Source organism: Penicillium subrubescens (assembly GCF_028828155.1).
Source record: "Penicillium subrubescens strain IBT 31985 chromosome Unknown utg000002l_segment0_segment0, whole genome shotgun sequence".
Classification (NCBI taxonomy): Eukaryota; Fungi; Ascomycota; class Eurotiomycetes; order Eurotiales; family Aspergillaceae; genus Penicillium; species Penicillium subrubescens.
This window is the reverse complement of record NW_026643152.1, coordinates 321,001-338,825: the sequence shown is the minus strand read 5'-3', so window position 1 is coordinate 338,825 and position 17,825 is coordinate 321,001. Positions and strand designations below refer to the sequence as shown.

Here is a 17,825-nt window from a genome sequence, read left to right as displayed (position 1 = left end):
AAGCAAATACAGATTCAACGTAAGAGTTTGCCCAAAGTGACAGCCAACGGGAATATTATCAACGTAGTCCGCAAATAGTTTCGGAGTCATTCAACTTTCCGATTACCAGTACAACAAGAGAGATGGTTTGTTTCAACTGTGATGTGCCGGACAACAGAAGATCACCGTGTAGGGATTTGGTTTGGTATTTGGCGCAAAAGAAAAGCGATGGCTTAGTCGCAGAATTCAATTCGATCATGGCTCTGCGAGATACCATGAGATGGTAGCGCAGCAATTGGCCAGATGAAGAGAGTGATTCATAGGTGACTCTCTTACAGGACTGCCATTGACGACAAGCAACAATAGGGGGTGTGTTGTCAAATTTCTCATTAATAAGTGTCTGCTAAGTAGAGTCTAAAGGAGTCATGTATTCTTATGATAAAGCGATAGAAAAGTGAGGGCGAAGGTCCCTGATCACGCTTTGATGCAGCAATCTGACCAATCTTGGTACTTTATTCGCACTTCATGTTTCATCCTCAAGTAGATATATGTACAATTGCTCCGAAAGGATGCCCTCATGATTTGATAATCGCAAGCTGAATAGGGTATCTTACCAGGCTCTCTAAAGTCCTTGGGAGCAATTTAGAAATGTACGGCTAGAAATTCCCTCGGAAAAAATGGTACCACGATGGCCCTCAGTATTCTCTCGTCAAGTGCCAATCTCGTGGTATAAAGTGCCGAGAAATGCCATCCTGGAGAGCCTAAAAAGTGTTATCATCATCTGCGCATAAAGTCAGACGAACTGGCTGATTCGGAATCCAAAGGCCATCATGCCGATGTATCAGCAATCTGAAGTTGATGAAATGGAGCTGGATGTCTTTGATCATCGCCGACGACGATTCCAACTGTCCGCGAGAGTCCACCTCGCACATTTTTCTTTTGAACACAGCTTTCGCAGGCAGATGGATAATGGGGAGAATACCAGGCGGCTCAAGCAGGGCATGAAAATTCAAGGTTGCCGACGATTAATGCAAAATAATCACGTTCCAGTGATTGTGCCCCAGGCCGATTGGAACACCCGTGTTCGCCCGCGTTCACGCGACGATATCAATTTCTGGCTAGATGTCGATCCAGATTATCAGCTCCGCGCCCAGGACCATGAAAGTCTCGTGCGAGCCGCCTTGAGCAATCTCAGCATTCAGGACCAATGGTGGATGGCCGATGTGTATGTAGTAGATGAGGATGGTAAGCTGGTCAATTACTTTCCACCAAAGCGTAGATAGAAGTCAGCCTTCTCGCTAATCATTGTGGCTAGACGACCATGACAGCAACCCTGATACGGTGAAGCGATTTTTCCGGTCACTGAACGAGCGTTTCTCTAACGATCGCCGACCGCCTGATGGGTTGATATATGAGCGGATCCGTTACTATGAAGGCTACCTAGACGGACCGATGGATGAGTGGGCTGCGAAGGATTGGTGGGCCATGCTAGAGACAGCGCCGGGCAGTAAAAAGGGAAAATACCTTCGTGCCTTCTTGAAACATCCCCAGTTTCCTCAGAGACTGGATTCCCTACTGGTCATTCCTGGTTTATGGGGAGGAATGCGAATCGGTCTTTTACACAAGCTGCTCGCCATGCATTGCGATGAGGTACGTCACTGTCCATGTTACGGAGCCGTTCACTTACGAACTACGTCGTAGCCAATCCTATGTTATTGGGATTTGATATTGAAGACCTTTCTGAACATCGTGGGGAACCGTCCAGATCGCCTGGCTCTGATAGATGGAGCGACGGTGAAGTTGCTTCAATCTCGCGCACCGAGAATCTCTCCACGCGACCGCGAATATTTGGAAACGAAGAGGAAGAGCGCCGAGCTGTTTTCGAACGCGTCACCTTCACTGCGAGAGGAACTTTGGCAACAACTTCAACAAATCGACTACCCAATCCCCACTTTGGAGACATTTTTCAAAGACCGTTCTTATCTGGAGGTCGGCCAAAGTGTTATGAAACAATTGTATTCCCCTGATCCACAGCGGCCGCTCACCGTCGATCAAAGAGTCTGTGAACTATTCGACACAGACTTGCCGGTAACCTCTACCGTTAGTCAGCAGATGCTGGGACACGATTTGCTGGAATTCTGGCGCTTCAGCTTCCAGTACGGATTTGAGATGACCGATCACCAACGCCGCAAAGCCCTGAATCAGGCTTCAGTAGAATCTACTCCTAGTCTGGTGTTGGAACAGTCTGCCGTGCCAGACAAAATGCGTATCTGGGGCCACTTTTGTCAGATTATACAATCAAGAGGCTTCCGACCTCCTAATCGATTTGTCGCCGCGCCTCGGGCCCAGCTTCCCGACCCAGATGCCTGTGATTTTCCTGACATAGGTCTGGAAGAAGACGTTGAAGTCGAGAAGCGCTCAGGAAAGCCATTCTCCAATACAATTGACGTAGATCGTCATGCTCTTTCTGCGGAATCCCTGCGACGGAGTTGGACGGCTCCTCAAGTGACGGCCGGATTTCTACGCAGATCCGTTTTCAAGGCATTTTTCTCTTATCTCATTCGAGACGGCCAAGATTTCAGTCAAGCTTTAGCAGCAGACATTACTTTAATCAATTCCGACGAGTATACGCGAGATTTTGAATATCAAAATGCTGATGTCAGCATCAGAGACGCCGAGATCATGTCAAGGATACAATCAACCTCTGAGCCTGGTTCCTCCGTTGAGACCGTAAGGCCTCAATTCAACACTACGGCCGAGGTCCATCAAGGCGTGGTAGCTTCGTTAAACCATGATCCATCGTACTTCTCAATGCGCGTCACAATAGGCAATCATGAGCCAAGGACTCTGTATCTACCCAATAGCGCTGAATTCATACGTTCGTTTCAGGAAGGGCTACTCCAGCATTTTTTCAACGTCAAGGAACCAGATGGGCGATTCATTCCTCAAGAAGATTGCTACACGTATTATCTCCTCCATCCAAAAGAAACACTTCATGCACAATACTATATGCTGGAGCCGACGATTTCTCCCGAATCGAATGATCGAAACAATTGGACAGATCCAATTCGGCACCGGGATGAAGAGAGGTTGATGAAACGAGCGGAAGACTGGATGAAGGAAGTTGTGCATTATTGCCATCAAAATGTAGGCTTTGGCATCGGTGAGGAACACCATTCTTCCTGATCAGTCTACCTCTAATATTAACTTTAACAGCTATTTAGATAATACAAATTGACTATCGGGGCGCAATTCTCAAGTAATTTCTGCTCAGTCTACAGACCTAGATCTTTTGGGCTCCAGAAAGCAATTAAACAGCCGCCTTTATGCCGCAAGATAATTCTGTATGAATGACCTCAGTTGACACATACAATGGTACCTGGTGTATTAGACCGGGCCTCTCGCGTCCTATCTGGGAAATGGTGTTCCTATCGCACGGCAGGAGAACTTATTTGAGTTTCACTGTCGAAAGGTAACTCACTTCGCCATTATCCGACGTTCAGATTTTCAAACATCATGGAGACCCTGTCTGCCCTTCTCCGGAGGACAAAATCACCCCGGCGTATATGATGATACTCTGCAACAAGATAGAATACATGATGATTTGACCTATGCGAGGAAGAACCCGCCATTCCAAAGTATTGCAACTGCATATCATATATATACCTGCACCAAGAGTATTTTGCAATGACATGTGAAGAAACTACCGCGAGCCCGACGTTCTCTCCGGATGTGACCAAGGCATGAAGAGTGGGAACAAGCGACAAAAGTCCGCAACGTGCACATATATATGGAAAATTAATATCGAGCGCTGCGGTATCGGATCTGCCAAAAGGATCGTTGAAGCTTGCAGTAAGCGTGAAGGTAGAGGCAATCCAGTATGAAGTTCGAAGCAAGGGTTGGAGCGGAAAAAGAATCCAAATGGCAACACAGTACATCCCCAAATAAGAAACAGAACCCTTGCATATTGCGCTCTTTTCCCCATACCGCATGGTAGCCTCAAACGCCGAACAGGATATGCGAGAAGAGTGAGGACGCGCACCAAAAAATGACCCCGAAGCAATACAAAAGGAGGGGCACTGTGTTGGTTGGATATGAGAGAATCGCTCGTTTCGCCAGAATGATAAAGTGTACAACCCCGAATAGAAGGATCAAAGATATTATTATCGAGTCCCAAACCCGAGGAAAACTCATATTGTCCTTGGGGAATATTGGAAATAGGGTTGACAATGGAAAGTCCTTGGTCAGGAGTTGGGTGGCCAGGTTTGGTACCTAGATGACAACGAATGGGAAGCAAATGCGCATCTGAGGGCCCGATGATAGCTCGGAAATAACAGGTTTGTAACCCACTTGCTGGGAGGGGCTTTGACAATTCAGTTACGTTGAGCGATTATCGCACTTTTCAATCGATTTCAATATGAAATAATGTTTATTCTATGAGTGGTTGCTCACAACAAGGTGAGACCGAGTCCTGTGGTAGCAGATCTGATGTCAACGGTGACAACCGGTCAACCAAGCGATCATGACGCCCAACGATTGGCCACCCGCCCAGAAGACTTCAGTGATTTACTAGGCTAAAGCAATACCCCGAAGCTTAGCTTGTTATAAAAATGGATATTTCACTGGCTTTACCGGCTGCTAGTAGCAGTTCAAGAGCCAACCGTTCAGATATTCCATAGACACTAATGATGGCTCAAGAGACGACCAATATCTTTGAAAATCTCTCCTATTACTGTGATTCGGACAGCACACCATCGGAGATCTCGTCGATACAATCATCAGAGGGAGACTTTGCCGAAATGAGCGAATGCGACGAGTTTGTCGTTTCAGATGGAGAGCATTCGGCCTACACGGAAGGTTCATCATTCTACGACAACAATCCGTTTGAGAATCCAGACTCAGAGCAGGACGGTATATCAGAAGTAGGTAGAACCGCGTGATAAGACCCCGTTTTGGGTATGTTTGTTGAAGGTCTAATCTGGATAACAGGCAGGCCATAAATTCCCGATCGGTGCTATCGCACAACGCATGACCAACCGAGACGGCGTTCTGATAACGCAATATCTTGTTCTTTGGCAATCTTGGGAAGACTCGGTCCCTGGGGGTTCATGGGGTCAAACGCATGGGGCTTGTAAGAAGAAGGAAGGAGACTGAATAAAGCCATAGCACTATCGCCGGGTGCTATCTACAAATTTATGGCGCCCTATTTATGTTGGAAACATAGAAGGCGATGAGAAACTACAAATTCCGTTTTGTCTAGTTTCTATCTACAATGTACAGTGTTAGGAGAGTAGACGAATGAACTTTGTCTCAAAGAATGAAGAGTTCATCAGCGTCGCCATGTACCATACATAATTAGCTGTCATTAACTGAAACTGTTGTATGAAATGCAGCCAATACGCGGGAATTTCAATGACTGGCACGAAGGCAGACTTGACAAATACAACTTTCGTGTTTTGACGATTTCATCAAATGAGAAAGAAAACCCGAACCCTGTGAGCCGTCCAATGCGCTGTACATGAATCCCGAGTAAACAAATTAAAACATTGATAGGTCTTGGTTGAAGAATTGTAGCCGTATCAGGGTCTGCTACTGTATAAGTTAGGGAGTGAAGTGGAATGTTGTATGATTATGGGAATTCCCGGTTGGTTCAACAGGGTCATTTTCAACTCATCTGTTAAGAACAGTGAAGCGATTTTCTTGCGGACATGGACACGCTTTAAACACCTGGTCCACAATCAGAACCCAAATTTCCTTCCAACTAGAGGGACTGTCCCCACCCGGAATATCTAACCTCACTTCCTCGGATTCTCTAGATATGACTGCTCGTGCAACTTTCTTGAGTACCAGTGTTGACACATTTGTCCCAAACTGAATATCGATATGAAATTTCAATCTGCTCCGAACTTGCAGCATTATTTGGACCTATCGAAAAGGGTTGTCTTTCCTGAGTCAGTATTAAACACATTTGCTGATCTCAAAAGCTTGACCCGTACGGCTCGATTAAAGCTTCCACCACCATCGATTCACCGATTTCCATTTATCTATTCAAAAACAGAGGAGTTGGTCTGGCGATGGGACCAATTAAGGCTATGCGGTCACAGCATCGATATTGTTCTAGAAACTACGGAGATGTCTGACGAGCAACCCGCCAACTGGCCGGATGCAGATCAGCAGTATGTCTGTGCCGAAGGCAGCGCCGTTAAAATCTTGCCTCCAGCACATCTTACCAATCTGGCCTGGGACAGCTACAAGATCGGAATACTCCAGTCACCTAGGCCATGCAGCTTGAGGGTGATTCTACTCGGTCTTCAGCGCCACCGTAAAATACTCAACTTCCAGAACTTTTTCCACTGTTGCCAAGATCCGGCGAGGGCATTTCATCACCGTCAGGTCGGATGGTCAACCGAATTCTGGGTCTCCGATTGCGTTGTCATCGACCGAATGGGCGCAGAAAAGCGACAGTCGGTAAGATCGGCGTTGCGCACTAACGAGCCGACAGAGAGGCTCTTCATCTGTGTTGGACTGCCAGTTACCACATTTGGCCCACTTTTTAATACTATTGTCTCGGCATATAACGGCGGTACCGACTCTTTTGGGTTGTCGAATGGCTTTATTTGGGTAGAAGCCCTGTTGGACTTGCACAAATTTTCCATAAAATTAAATCCCCCGCAGGACCCTGACCAGCATCCGTTTCTGAATATGCAGAGACAAATGGGCGACAAATCGTTGCTTGTCGAAGCAAAGCTCACCTTCACGTTGGAAACTTCAATTCGGATGAAAACAGTCATCCAGGCGGAGTTGCTCGAAGTGTCCAATATTCGCACCACTTCTACGCACAAACCAATTAATCACACAAGAATTGAGAGTACGGTGGTGTGAAAGAAAATCGTGCGGCTCACACACGTCCACAGTGCTATGATTCCGTGTATATTCTTTCTAGAAATGAAGTTTGGCATTTTAAGAGAGCTTATCCTATAGTCTCGACCACGCCATTACTATATACGACACACAGCGCGTGATAATAGCCATCCTACAAAACGATAGGAGGTTCATACTGGGATCGTTGCAATTGGCGTTCGGGACATCTATTCAAATACCGTTTAATATACTCAAAATAGTGATATCACACTCCGCCATCTTGATATTTGGGGACCCAGTCGTGGAAGAGGCTCGAAAATCTGTGTCTTAAGCGCATACCACCCACGTGAAATTCCGTTATTTTCATAGAAACCATAGCATCTAATCATTGTCTTCCTTAACTAATGAGCTTTCAGGGCAAGTGGTGCGGCTGTGTATGGAGCAAGGAATCATGGCCGTGAGATACCAATAAGGCGAGGAAGTCGCGATTACTTTGCCACCGTCATACCACCATCGCTCACAGTGAGTTGCCGTATACGTACCGTAGTGCATTAATAAGCGTGCTGATCTTTCAGGACTTAGCGACCTCGCCCCATGTTCCCAGGATCACTCGAGCCGATCCCAGGGCGGGCTCTTTGGATGAATCCAACAACAGGCAAATATGTTACGCCTAGGAAAGGACAAAAATGCGTTGTACTATGCATTTGGAATGTGAATTGACCAATACATCGTGCTGTCCTGATTGAGGCTTATTTACTTCGAAGGCCGTACCTGAGTTCAGGAATATAAATTCAAACAAACCATCTGTCATCAAGCTCACTCTGATATATCACCTTCAACATTCTATTTAAATACATAACCATCAACGCCCCTCGTCTTGACTTGTCAGATGTTCTCATGTCAGCAACTGTGGTCAATATGGCACACATGAAATTTCAGTGGATTGGGATTAGCCGCGATGAACCATCGTCCAAGTTACCCCGTGTTCGCCCTTGCCTTCCTTGCCGTACGGCAAAGACTGCGTGCAGCCGGGAGTCTCCCACCTGTGGGGCTTGCTTGAGGCGAAAGAGGCCATCATCGTGCATCTATGAAAACTCGTCTCCAATCAATGAGACTGGAACAACAGTAAAAAAGGGTATACCAAATACACAGGCGACCACAAACTCCACGCCGCGCGAGCAATCTTTCGCCGACATAGTTCAGCACGTCAAGGATGGTCTCGAGCCGCCACAAACTATCACTGAAAAGTCCTGCACTGGTGCTGGTCACTCCGCCAATTTGCACCATGTCCAAAACTCCGAGCCCTTGTCCCCCGAAGAGAATGAGGGCTCCACGACCAGCGCGGCCATTAGACTGGAAAATAATGACGAGGGAATGACTCGTCACGAATTTCACAGTCCTGAAATGAGTCAATCTACGCTAGAGACAGCGCTCTTTAGCGAAAGTCAACTCCACGTAATGTTGAATCTTGACCAACACCCGGCATCCGCCTACTGACCCTGCTCATGAATAGGTATTGCTTCCAACGTCTTACACGATTCACATTCCCAAAACGGACTATTCTGAGCCAACAACAACCAATCACACATTGTATCAACTCTTGCTTGTTTTAAACTACCTATTTGTCACTGTAATGCTCCCTGGGGATGAAGGATCCTTACATCATATCATACGCCGCGACGAAGTCGACTGGGACCGAGCCTTCGTCCCGCAGTACGGTAGGCTGAGGTCGTGGTTGACTGCAGCGCGCCGAGCTCTCACAGAGTCCAGACATCTCCCGACCGTATCAACAGAGGACCTGGAGCTGCAAATCAAATATTTATTGTCCGCTCTAAGTCAGCATGCATCTCCTCCATCGGCGTTTCTTTCATCAAACTGCGCACCGTCAGAACCTTCCTACCGACCCTTCGGCACTAAGGCGAGTGTGGCATTGATCTGTTACGCGTTCATGGTAATCAAAGCTTGCGAAATGAATGGATATGATCAGAAAGAGATATGGGCACTTGACGATGTAGCTCTCAGAACGATGGTGCTGCGACTCAACGATTCTCCACTTTTTCCGGCCCAGGTCACTCTTTCTCAGGTCCACTCCCTTATTGTGGGTCTTCAAAGGGCCTTTCAAGTTGAAGAGATTCGTGTCGCCTCTACGAAACCGCAGATCCTATATCTGGATCAAGATTCTCAAATTGAAAATTATTACCGGTCGGCCTTTTCAGCTTTGGATCCCGAGCTACTACCTAAGCTTTCCGTCATGATGCCTAGGAGAACACCCGCAAATGTGACCCCAGAGGATTCACTCACAGCCCTTGCAAAAGTCTTCCTAGTGTCAGATTCAGTGAAGGATCTTGAGGCTGCCGTTGCCCAAGTTCCTGAAATATGGGCGTCAAGATCAGATCGGTTTGTAGTCACAGAGATGTTTCATGTGAAGGCGTGGCACCATGCCTACTTGAGACGATCTTACGGTGAGTTTCTCTTTACCGAACCCTTATAGGCAAGTATGCCCGTAATTGCCTTCGCTGATAGTATGTAGAAAACCTATCACAGATATTTGTGTTTTATGTGTCTCTATCGGAGTATCTGCTTAGTTGAGTATAAAGAGTGCGGTTACATAATAATGATGCTATTAATCCGATCTTCGCACAACACCGAATCTATTTTCCCGGAATGACAAAATCACACAACTGCTACCGCCAGATTCGTGAGCTTCGGTCATTTCCTGCAATCAATCTGTGGCACATCCTTGACATCGCTCATATGAATCGCCGCTCTGGCGAGTCCGATAAGGTCGCGTACTGCCTGGTATCTCCCCGAGACAAGTGGTTGCTAGCGGTGATTAGTGCTTGAGAGAGATGCTGCAGCCGTATATTCCTTACCTGTCTTAAGACTATCAGGGATGACTCGCCCTTCGTGGCGTCGAGAAATTGAACAACGTTGCTTTGGCTGGATGGGCCGCTGAACGTGTCGCATGCATTTTCATCCCAGGTATTGGGAATCATAAGCTCCATCACGATGGATGGTACCGCGGCGATATAAGTCGTCTCGGCCTGGCTCGTGGTGCAATCCACACACTCTTCCAAACGTGCTGCAAGTTATCGGTAAGAATGTGGCTTAGAGAGAAGAAGCTCACAGACCAATCTTGACAACCCCGTCTAGTCCAAGTAATATGTCATTGCATTTCAAAAATGGATGTGTCAGCCCGGATGCACTGAGATACGATGCACCAGCGAGAACCTGATTATAAGTCAGCCAGTTTCGAGTTGCTTGGAAAGACAGCCTACTTGCGCTATCAGGCACCCGAGCTCAAACTCAGCAGGTCGTAAGTTTGGGCAAGCAACAATACGACCAAGGGTTAACGCCAGATTGTCGACAAGAAGAAAGATGGAATCACCATCAAGGTAACATCCCAACAAGGAGAGCACGTTTTGTGTTCAAGCTGTCCAAACCGTCCGATCAATCGACTGGTATCTTCTTTAGGGAACTGGCGAATAGTGACCACACGTGAAGGATGGGAGCGGCGAGTGGCGATGGTAACGTGCCCTGCACCATCATAGGTAATAACAGGGCGATATGTATCCCAAGGCGATTCGCGTCTGATGAGCAGGGCCGAGGTGACATCATCAATTCTACCCAAGTGAGAAAGGCAGAGGGTCTTTGGGCTCCCTGTGATGACCTTTGGAGTATGTATACGACGGAACGGGCGACTCGATCTTGTTCCTGTCTGATCCTTATTCATCAGAACAGCGAAACTATCAGCAGTGTCTGCAGTATGTGCTTGAGCCTGGATTGTGGCAAAGTTGAATAGCAGATGAGTCTGGAGTGGACTGTCCGTTATAGCGAAGAAAACGATGCTTGTCGAAAAAAGGAGATTCTTTCAGTATAAGTATCTCTAAGGAGTGTTCCCTTCCACCGGGTGGATTTGATAGAAGTGAAATAATAGAATGTCCACACATCCGTCACATTCATTGAAAATGCTGGTGGATCAACTAATTTGAGGGCACAGACCAGGCGTTGCGATGCATCTATTAAGTGAGGTGAGAAATGTGGGAACATAACCCAGTGACAAGATTGACATCACCATACCAAGGGTACTATCCTGGCAATGTGACTTTGAAATTAAGTTACAGAAATTCCTTTCGGTACATGATGAGAATTGGTTCCGGCGAGCTAATAATAATGTTGAAGTCTCAGCCTCTCCCTAATCCAAGCACGCTTTCTGCCCTTTGTAGTTGCTCCATTCTTCTCCAGATACACCTTCAAAGCTGCGTAATTCTTGGTTCCGCTTTTCCCTTCCTGTAAGAGCCGTGAAAGAGGGGTCATAAACGCCTTGTCCAATGCGTTAACATTGGCCCCATTTTCCACCAATATCCTTGCAGTGACATATGAGCCATACTGGGCAGCCCACGAAAGAGGCGTTCTGTGATGTCCGTCGCGAACATCGATAGGTGTACGAAAGGCCAAAAGTTGTAGTAAAAGCTCTCGGCAGTCACCCATGGCTGCATAATGCATGAGGGTCCTTTTGCAAGGGCCGTTGAGGTTGGAAACTCCATTTAGCTGGACAGCTGAGTGTGCTTGTTCAAGAAAATCCATGACATCTTCGCTGCATATGTTGTCTTTCATTCGCTTCAGCCGCCGCAATTGTCCGCCGATAACAGTACTATACACGGCCATGAGATGCGTGCAGTGCCTTTGCAGGTTTGAGATCTATGAGCTTGAAAGCAGAGCTTTATGAAATTGGATTCTACATCGGCATTTGGGATTTGTCATCTTATTATTCGATCAGTTCCGCAGAAAGTGGGTGTCTATAGGCAGTCAAATCTCTGCTGGTGGTCTATTATGCTTCAAGGTTAAAACCATTGCAAGAGAGTGTTCTTGTTGTCGACTGGCTCGCCGATGGAGAGACTTTCTGTAACAAAATAATCTTAACCAGCCTCAACTTCATGGTCATCGTCGCTCGTCCCAACGGCTATGGAATTTTGCGCCAGGACTGATGTCTAATCTAGAGCCGCGCCATCGACAAGTTGAGAAATCTTCAATCTTTTGCAATGAGACCTATTGGAATCAGACTCATCTGAGAAATGGTGTTTAACCGTCAAGGAGGGCCTTTGATCATGATGATCAAATCTACCAGACTGGCGTGCGGTGTTCAAAGTGACCATCCCTAGATCTGGAGACTGTTCATTTCCTCGGCCGTTACTCCCATTAACAATGCGAGAATTTGGCAGCCCAGGATGCTTTGGTCGGGGCGGAAAGCCATAGATTGCCTGTGAGCTGTTCAAAGAGATCATTGGATAATAGCGTTTCGAGCTCTGTAGATGGCGGTCATTGTTTTCTGGCTCACAAACTGTTGAGGGCACCCGCAGGGAGCATGCTCTACAGCACAGTCCACTGGATTTTCGTTAGTGTCAGTGGCGTTGCCACGATTTGTGGGGGAATGAGACCACGTACCTGCATCCCCATGAATCAAGTCTGCTCTCGCGCTACTACATTTCTCTTCATGGAGGACCACATGATACGGCGAATCGTGCATAGAGCGTTTGCGAAATGACTCCGTCTCGTTGTCTTCCCACATAATTCAACGCCCCAGCGAGGAACGACCTCGACACGGTGATTGTGTGGGGCATATGCCGAAGCAACCTCCGAATTTTCCGTAGGATCATCACTTCCGTGGTTTTGAAAGCGGCGGACCGACCCAGCAGGGGAACAAGGCAGAACTTGAGCAGCTGTTCCACAACATGATCGCAGAAAAATGACCCCCCGCCCAATTTGGAGGAGAGAATCTCGCGACAAAAGACTGGTCCGTGCGATCGTTCCATGTGCTGGCGTTTATTTTAACCCAAAGCGCTGAAGTGTTAGAAACGTGAGGCCCTTCGATTATGAATGCTGTTGCAAAAAACCTGACACTCCGATAAGGAACGTTCGCAGTAGCGTTTTCGTTTGTGATACATGTACCAGGGACATTCACAGGACAAAGAATAGACCCCATTGCTTGACCGAGTTCATCTAAAGCGGTCAGCACGAGTAACCTAATCTAACGATACCTTCCTCCTTCGATCCAGAGCGCTAGGATCGGGGCTTACCTGACAAAAAACTCCTAATCAGCAGAATCATGCAAGCGATTGTCTTCTGATAAGGCGCACTTGATCAAAAGAATTTTCGTACTCCTTCAGCGCTAGTTGGTTCTCACTAGACATCGTTGTGCTTGATACGCATTTTCGGCCACTTGGGTGTAAATCCACTGCTATTGGCAACGATTCGTTCCGGTATAACAATCCGCCTTCATTTGACATCGTCGGCGTGGTCATTGAATCAAGTCCCCGCAGGATGGGGTAGGCGTTCGAGCTAGGTGGCGCCGACATAGATAGAGAAGGATGCATCAAGAAGTACCGGCATATCTCTGAGCAGAAACAACCTTGCGTTGCTGGCCGATCGCAGATTAAACAGATTCTTGATGCCACGGCCATCCCTCAAATGAAACATTGGAAGCCAAAAGTTGGTACAGGAATCAACCTCCTTTGCACCGCCAAAAATGTTCGTCTACAATTTCAGCTACCTGAGCGCGATAATCTTGCCCAACGGCGGTGACAGTTTTGAACGAATCAATGATGACGACATGCAATGTCGACTGTGCAAGCAATTGGTCTTTCTGTGATCGGATACGCCACTTCCCGACGCCGATTGGCCCCCTTTAGCACGTGACCGGGTCGTCCTTTGTCGACGCCATACGAGATGACGGAACAAAGCTGTTCCGGTCCGTCAGTGTATTTAGCCAACCGTATCCACTAGTCCAAATACGATCGGTTTCCCCCTTTTTCCGTCTCGAGATTGTGGTGTAACCGGATATTCTGTTATTCCGCATGTATTTTATTATTGCCAGAACAAATAGTAATACAAAGTATTTGACACTGCTGAGTGGCCACGTAAAACGCGCCCCACGTACATACAGTCGTCAGTCCCAAAAGGGTTAGTCCAAGGCAAGGGTGATGACGAAATACACGCTTGAGGGTTTAGGGGAGCATATCATTTACGAGGTTTCAGCCAGTGCCCCATCTAAAAACTCCAATACATGATCATTTAGGTGCTATTCTGCATCTCATCCCTAATACTTTTCTTAAGCTCTCTGGGGTCTGAAAGACTTTATTCTTGCTTCAAAAAGTCCATCTGCAGCTGGGATAGTTATTTGCCTACTCATGTGAATTTGCTAGTGGGGCCAGTTGTCTAGTATGGCATTCGCTCAGATACTATTTATTTGGTCCCTGTATGCATTTGTGGTAGTTATCCTGCTTGCAGTGGCTTCTGTGTTTGTTCATATTTACCAAACTCCTCCGGATCGGTATCCATCTGTGACTTTCACGTGTGTCATCGCGATCACAAGTCTTCTTGGGACGGTGCTCCTTCTGCCGGTGGACGTGGCACTTGTTTCATCGACAACCTCGCCCAATCTTGGCCGACGGAAAGACTGGGCCACGCAGGATGAGATTGACAAGATTACATACTCCTTAACAGTTGTCTACTATCTGCTGTTTTCATTGGATGCACTGCTTTGTCTCCTGGGGATCCCATTTGCATATTTCTGGTGCGAGGAATATGACGAGTGTGCAACAGAAACGTCTCAGCAAATGGTTGGGTGGCGGCTTTGGGGCGCCCTCAAGTACACCATGTCATTCGTTGCAATTTTGACTATCCTGTTCCTTGCCGGACTTTTTGTCCCAGTGTCGAGAAATAAGGAAGGCACGGATCCGGACTATTTCAAGAAATTGTTGGCTGCGAATCGTGAGTTTTTACGACCTTCCCTGGTGATTTTGGGGCCACGAAGTGATATGAATCCATACAGGTGGAGAACGTGCTCTTACTTTTGCCATTGCCGTGCTGATGGCCATCGGAATATGCCTCTATGCTCTATATACTTCCTCGGGTCTTGCGCTCTTCCCAATCAGCTTAATCAAGGCTGCCCCATCAATCTCCAATACGCGCTTACAAGCCAGTGCGGCAGTACAGCTCGAGAGAAATCGTGAACGGCAACGTCAGCTGGAAGGCCGTTGCGAAGGAAATTGCGATCTGCTATCGTCCAAGGATCGCAGGGAGCTTGATACTCTCGCACGGGAGGAGAGGACGCTTCTTCAGCGACAACGCCTAGGAGACGATGCTCAAGGCGAAGGTTGGAACTGGTTGACGAAGGCGTGGTTCAATATCGAGGCAGTTTTCCGTCCCTTCAAGTTTCCGGGTGGCATTTTACTACTTTTGGTCACGTTCATTGCATGGGTGTCCATGCTTTTGACTGCAATTGACAAAGCAAAAAACTCGATCTGTAAGAACCTTTGTGGGTATATCCTCGGGCGCGTCAACATTTTTAATCCCGTCAACTGGGCTCTCGTTCAATGTGCGAACGTATTTCCGGTTGATTATGCTCTTTTCACCTTGATTGTGCTTCTTTTTTCTGCAGTTCTGTTGTCGGGATTGCTGCAGTGGGAATCCGCTTTGTGCGGGTCAGAGTATTCCAAATCCGACAGTGGCACACGCCCCCCCAGGCTTTACTTTTAGCGACCGAGATGTTGATGTTGACTATCTTGGCGTTGAGTTATTCTATTTCGATGTTGCTTGCTCCGCAGTACGCAACATTCGGCCTTCAAACCTTCTGTGATCGTGCCCCTGAGCCGCCCCTTGACCAGCCGGATTGCTCAAACAACAAGAATAGTATCAAACCATGCTCAGGTCCGACGGACAACCCCGCAGCACAACAAGTCTGCACACCCAGTATTGCCAGTACCTTCCTCAATCGCATCACTCATAATTATCCTTTCCTCGGGGCCGTATTCTTTTGGGCGCAATTCCTCTTTCTCGGTAAGTAATCCATTCCTTTAGTCACCCTGTGTAAGTCAAATGGGTTTCAATCTAACAATAAATCAATGAAAAGGCCTTTATCTTGTCACTTTTCTCTCATTTCTGGTTCGCTCTCAGGACTTAGGCGAGAGGCAGCTCGACGAAGATGACGAGGAGGCTGAGGAGGAAGGATTGTTGCCCAGAAATGGCAGACGCTTTTACTCCACGTGGCAGTAAATCCCCGGAACGTTGCCTGAATTTTAGGACCAATCCATCTCAGTAAGCAGTCATGGCTATTATTGTCTAGTTCAAGTTCCCAGAGCAATCACTAGTCATCTCAAGATCAACGGAAGTATATTTTGTGACAACTTTTCTCAAGAAATCCAATCTTTCTAATTGCTTCTTCTCAACACCAGCACAACCTGGAGCTTAAAAACTATAAAAATCTTGCACTTTCAGAAAATGTCAACACACAGACAAACCTCTTCATTGCCATATCCCTTCCACAAAGACGATCAGCTCAATAGTGATCTCGACGCATCACTTGATCATTTGCCAGGTCATCCCCGGGTCAAACTTGGTGATCGTAAAGGCTTGTTTCGTTTCATGCGCCAGGAAGTCTGGTCAGAGGACCTCGAACCGATCTCGGGAAGACTTTGGTGGATGTCGAAACAGGATAGCTGCAATATCTCTCCGTTGCATCGACAGCGAGTAAAGGGCCGACAAATCATTGTTACCGAGGATCCTCGATTACATCTCGTCTGGATCGACGACCGAATCTTTCTTAAGCCCTTCCCCAGTACATAACGTCATACGCATTCTGGGACACATTTATGAGCGATCCGTCTCAATATGGTGCGACAGCGAACCTCAGAGCGCTTGGGTATCTGCGAACGTATTTCTACCTGATCCAGTATGAATCAGATCTACGAATCGCACAAGACTCGGCTCTCTGCCTCGTTGCTAAAGAAGTGACCTAGCCTCAGTTCTGCCAGTCTACTGCCCGTTTCAACGACATAACGGAAAACGAAGTTTCAGGCCTATATCATTATGGGGAGATCCGATTAACCCGATTGAACTATTGCGCGTCTATACTCCTGCGGAAAAGCCACTACCAACGTGAGAATTATCAGTATCGAGCATATTTCGCTCGAATTCAAGGCCCCTTGATATCTGCATTTGCTTTTTTCTCGATTGCCCTCAACTGTATGCAGGTCAGCCTCGCAGCCTCTTCTTCCGATCAGAAGTATTCAAGTGCTTTTTTATTTGCCGGTTGCTACTGGATCAGCACTTTAATCAGATCTGTGTCCGGTACCCTCATGCTGATCTTGATATTTCTTTTCCTATTCAAAGTGGTCAGGGAATGGAGGTTTGCGATAGCCCATCGGTTACGGTGGAAAAAGAATCCGCAGCAAAGACCGCCGGAGGGCCATGTGTAACGAAGAACCCGAACAGATATCAGGGCATTTTACTATATAGGATGTTAGATTGGCAGTTAAATTATTCTCGACCGGCGAGTCAAATGGGGTCTTTTTGAACATAGATTTCCCTGGTTACAGACTGGCGAATCCCACAAAATTTAGAGGAGATGCATTGAATGCCACATGAAGCTTCACCACGCTGCCAAGGACGACATCTGGAGAATGATGATCTTACGAACTCGTAGGTCCCTTATGACTGTTGATCTGTTGCCCAAACTCGACCAAGCACGGACAATGGGCGTGGCGTGGAAGCGGTTGAGATTGCATATGACAGTGCCGTGTTACCAAGCTTATCAAGTTGATCTACGTAGATCAATTTCTACGACTCTTCCTTATCCTGAAGGACAACATCGATTGTTTCCACAATTTCCATCTCCTGCCCCAGTACAGCTACGTGTAGGGTCATTGCCATGTTGTTTGTGTCAAAGATTGCACATGGACTGTGTATGAGGTATTTATTTGCTGCTTCGTAACTGCGGCAATTAAGCATACTATGAAATATTGGCCAGTTGTACTCTGCACATCCGCGGACAATCTCTTGAAAGACATCTTCTGACAGATTTGTCCTTGAATTGACTGCTATAAGCGAGTCGATATCTCGCAGTATCGATGGCTCAGAATTGATTGCATGCTGTACGATGCACTGTAACCAGCTCTTGGGCCAAGAATGCCGCGCGAATAAAGTTA

General features: G+C 47.1%; 6 protein-coding genes across 6 annotated transcripts; 5 read left to right on the top strand and 1 right to left on the bottom strand.

The window, feature by feature from the left end:
* Window positions 1-809: 809 nt before the first annotated feature.
* Window positions 810-3,165, top strand: N7473_001630 (uncharacterized protein; the record flags this gene model as incomplete). Its single annotated transcript, XM_057147570.1, has 3 exons — window positions 810-1,224; window positions 1,295-1,629; window positions 1,681-3,165. The coding sequence occupies 3 exons, from the start codon at window positions 810-812 to the stop codon at window positions 3,163-3,165; spliced, it is 2,235 nt and encodes a 744-aa protein (XP_057011224.1).
* A 1,499-nt stretch (window positions 3,166-4,664) lies between these two features.
* Window positions 4,665-5,133, top strand: N7473_001629 (uncharacterized protein; the record flags this gene model as incomplete). Its single annotated transcript, XM_057147569.1, has 2 exons — window positions 4,665-4,901; window positions 4,969-5,133. 2 exons carry the CDS (start codon window positions 4,665-4,667, stop codon window positions 5,131-5,133), a joined length of 402 nt encoding a protein of 133 aa, XP_057011223.1.
* A 978-nt stretch (window positions 5,134-6,111) lies between these two features.
* N7473_001628 (uncharacterized protein) lies at window positions 6,112-6,861 on the top strand (the record flags this gene model as incomplete). The annotated part of the gene is made up of 1 exon (XM_057147568.1): window positions 6,112-6,861. One exon carries the CDS (start codon window positions 6,112-6,114, stop codon window positions 6,859-6,861), a length of 750 nt encoding a protein of 249 aa, XP_057011222.1.
* A 1,612-nt stretch (window positions 6,862-8,473) lies between these two features.
* On the top strand, window positions 8,474-9,331 carry N7473_001627 (uncharacterized protein; the record flags this gene model as incomplete). The annotated part of the gene is made up of 1 exon (XM_057147567.1): window positions 8,474-9,331. The coding sequence occupies one exon, from the start codon at window positions 8,474-8,476 to the stop codon at window positions 9,329-9,331; it is 858 nt and encodes a 285-aa protein (XP_057011221.1).
* Window positions 9,332-9,549: 218 nt separating this feature from the next.
* On the bottom strand, window positions 9,550-10,982 carry N7473_001626 (uncharacterized protein; the record flags this gene model as incomplete). Its single annotated transcript, XM_057147566.1, has 5 exons — window positions 9,550-9,663; window positions 9,714-9,922; window positions 9,972-10,139; window positions 10,195-10,688; window positions 10,963-10,982. 5 exons carry the CDS (start codon window positions 10,980-10,982, stop codon window positions 9,550-9,552), a joined length of 1,005 nt encoding a protein of 334 aa, XP_057011220.1.
* A 2,923-nt stretch (window positions 10,983-13,905) lies between these two features.
* Window positions 13,906-16,007, top strand: N7473_001625 (uncharacterized protein). Its single transcript, XM_057147565.1, has 4 exons — window positions 13,906-14,610; window positions 14,672-15,161; window positions 15,281-15,678; window positions 15,752-16,007. The coding sequence occupies exons 1-4, from the start codon at window positions 14,061-14,063 to the stop codon at window positions 15,892-15,894; spliced, it is 1,581 nt and encodes a 526-aa protein (XP_057011219.1). The 5' UTR covers window positions 13,906-14,060; the 3' UTR covers window positions 15,895-16,007.
* The last annotated feature ends 1,818 nt before the right edge of the window (window positions 16,008-17,825 follow it).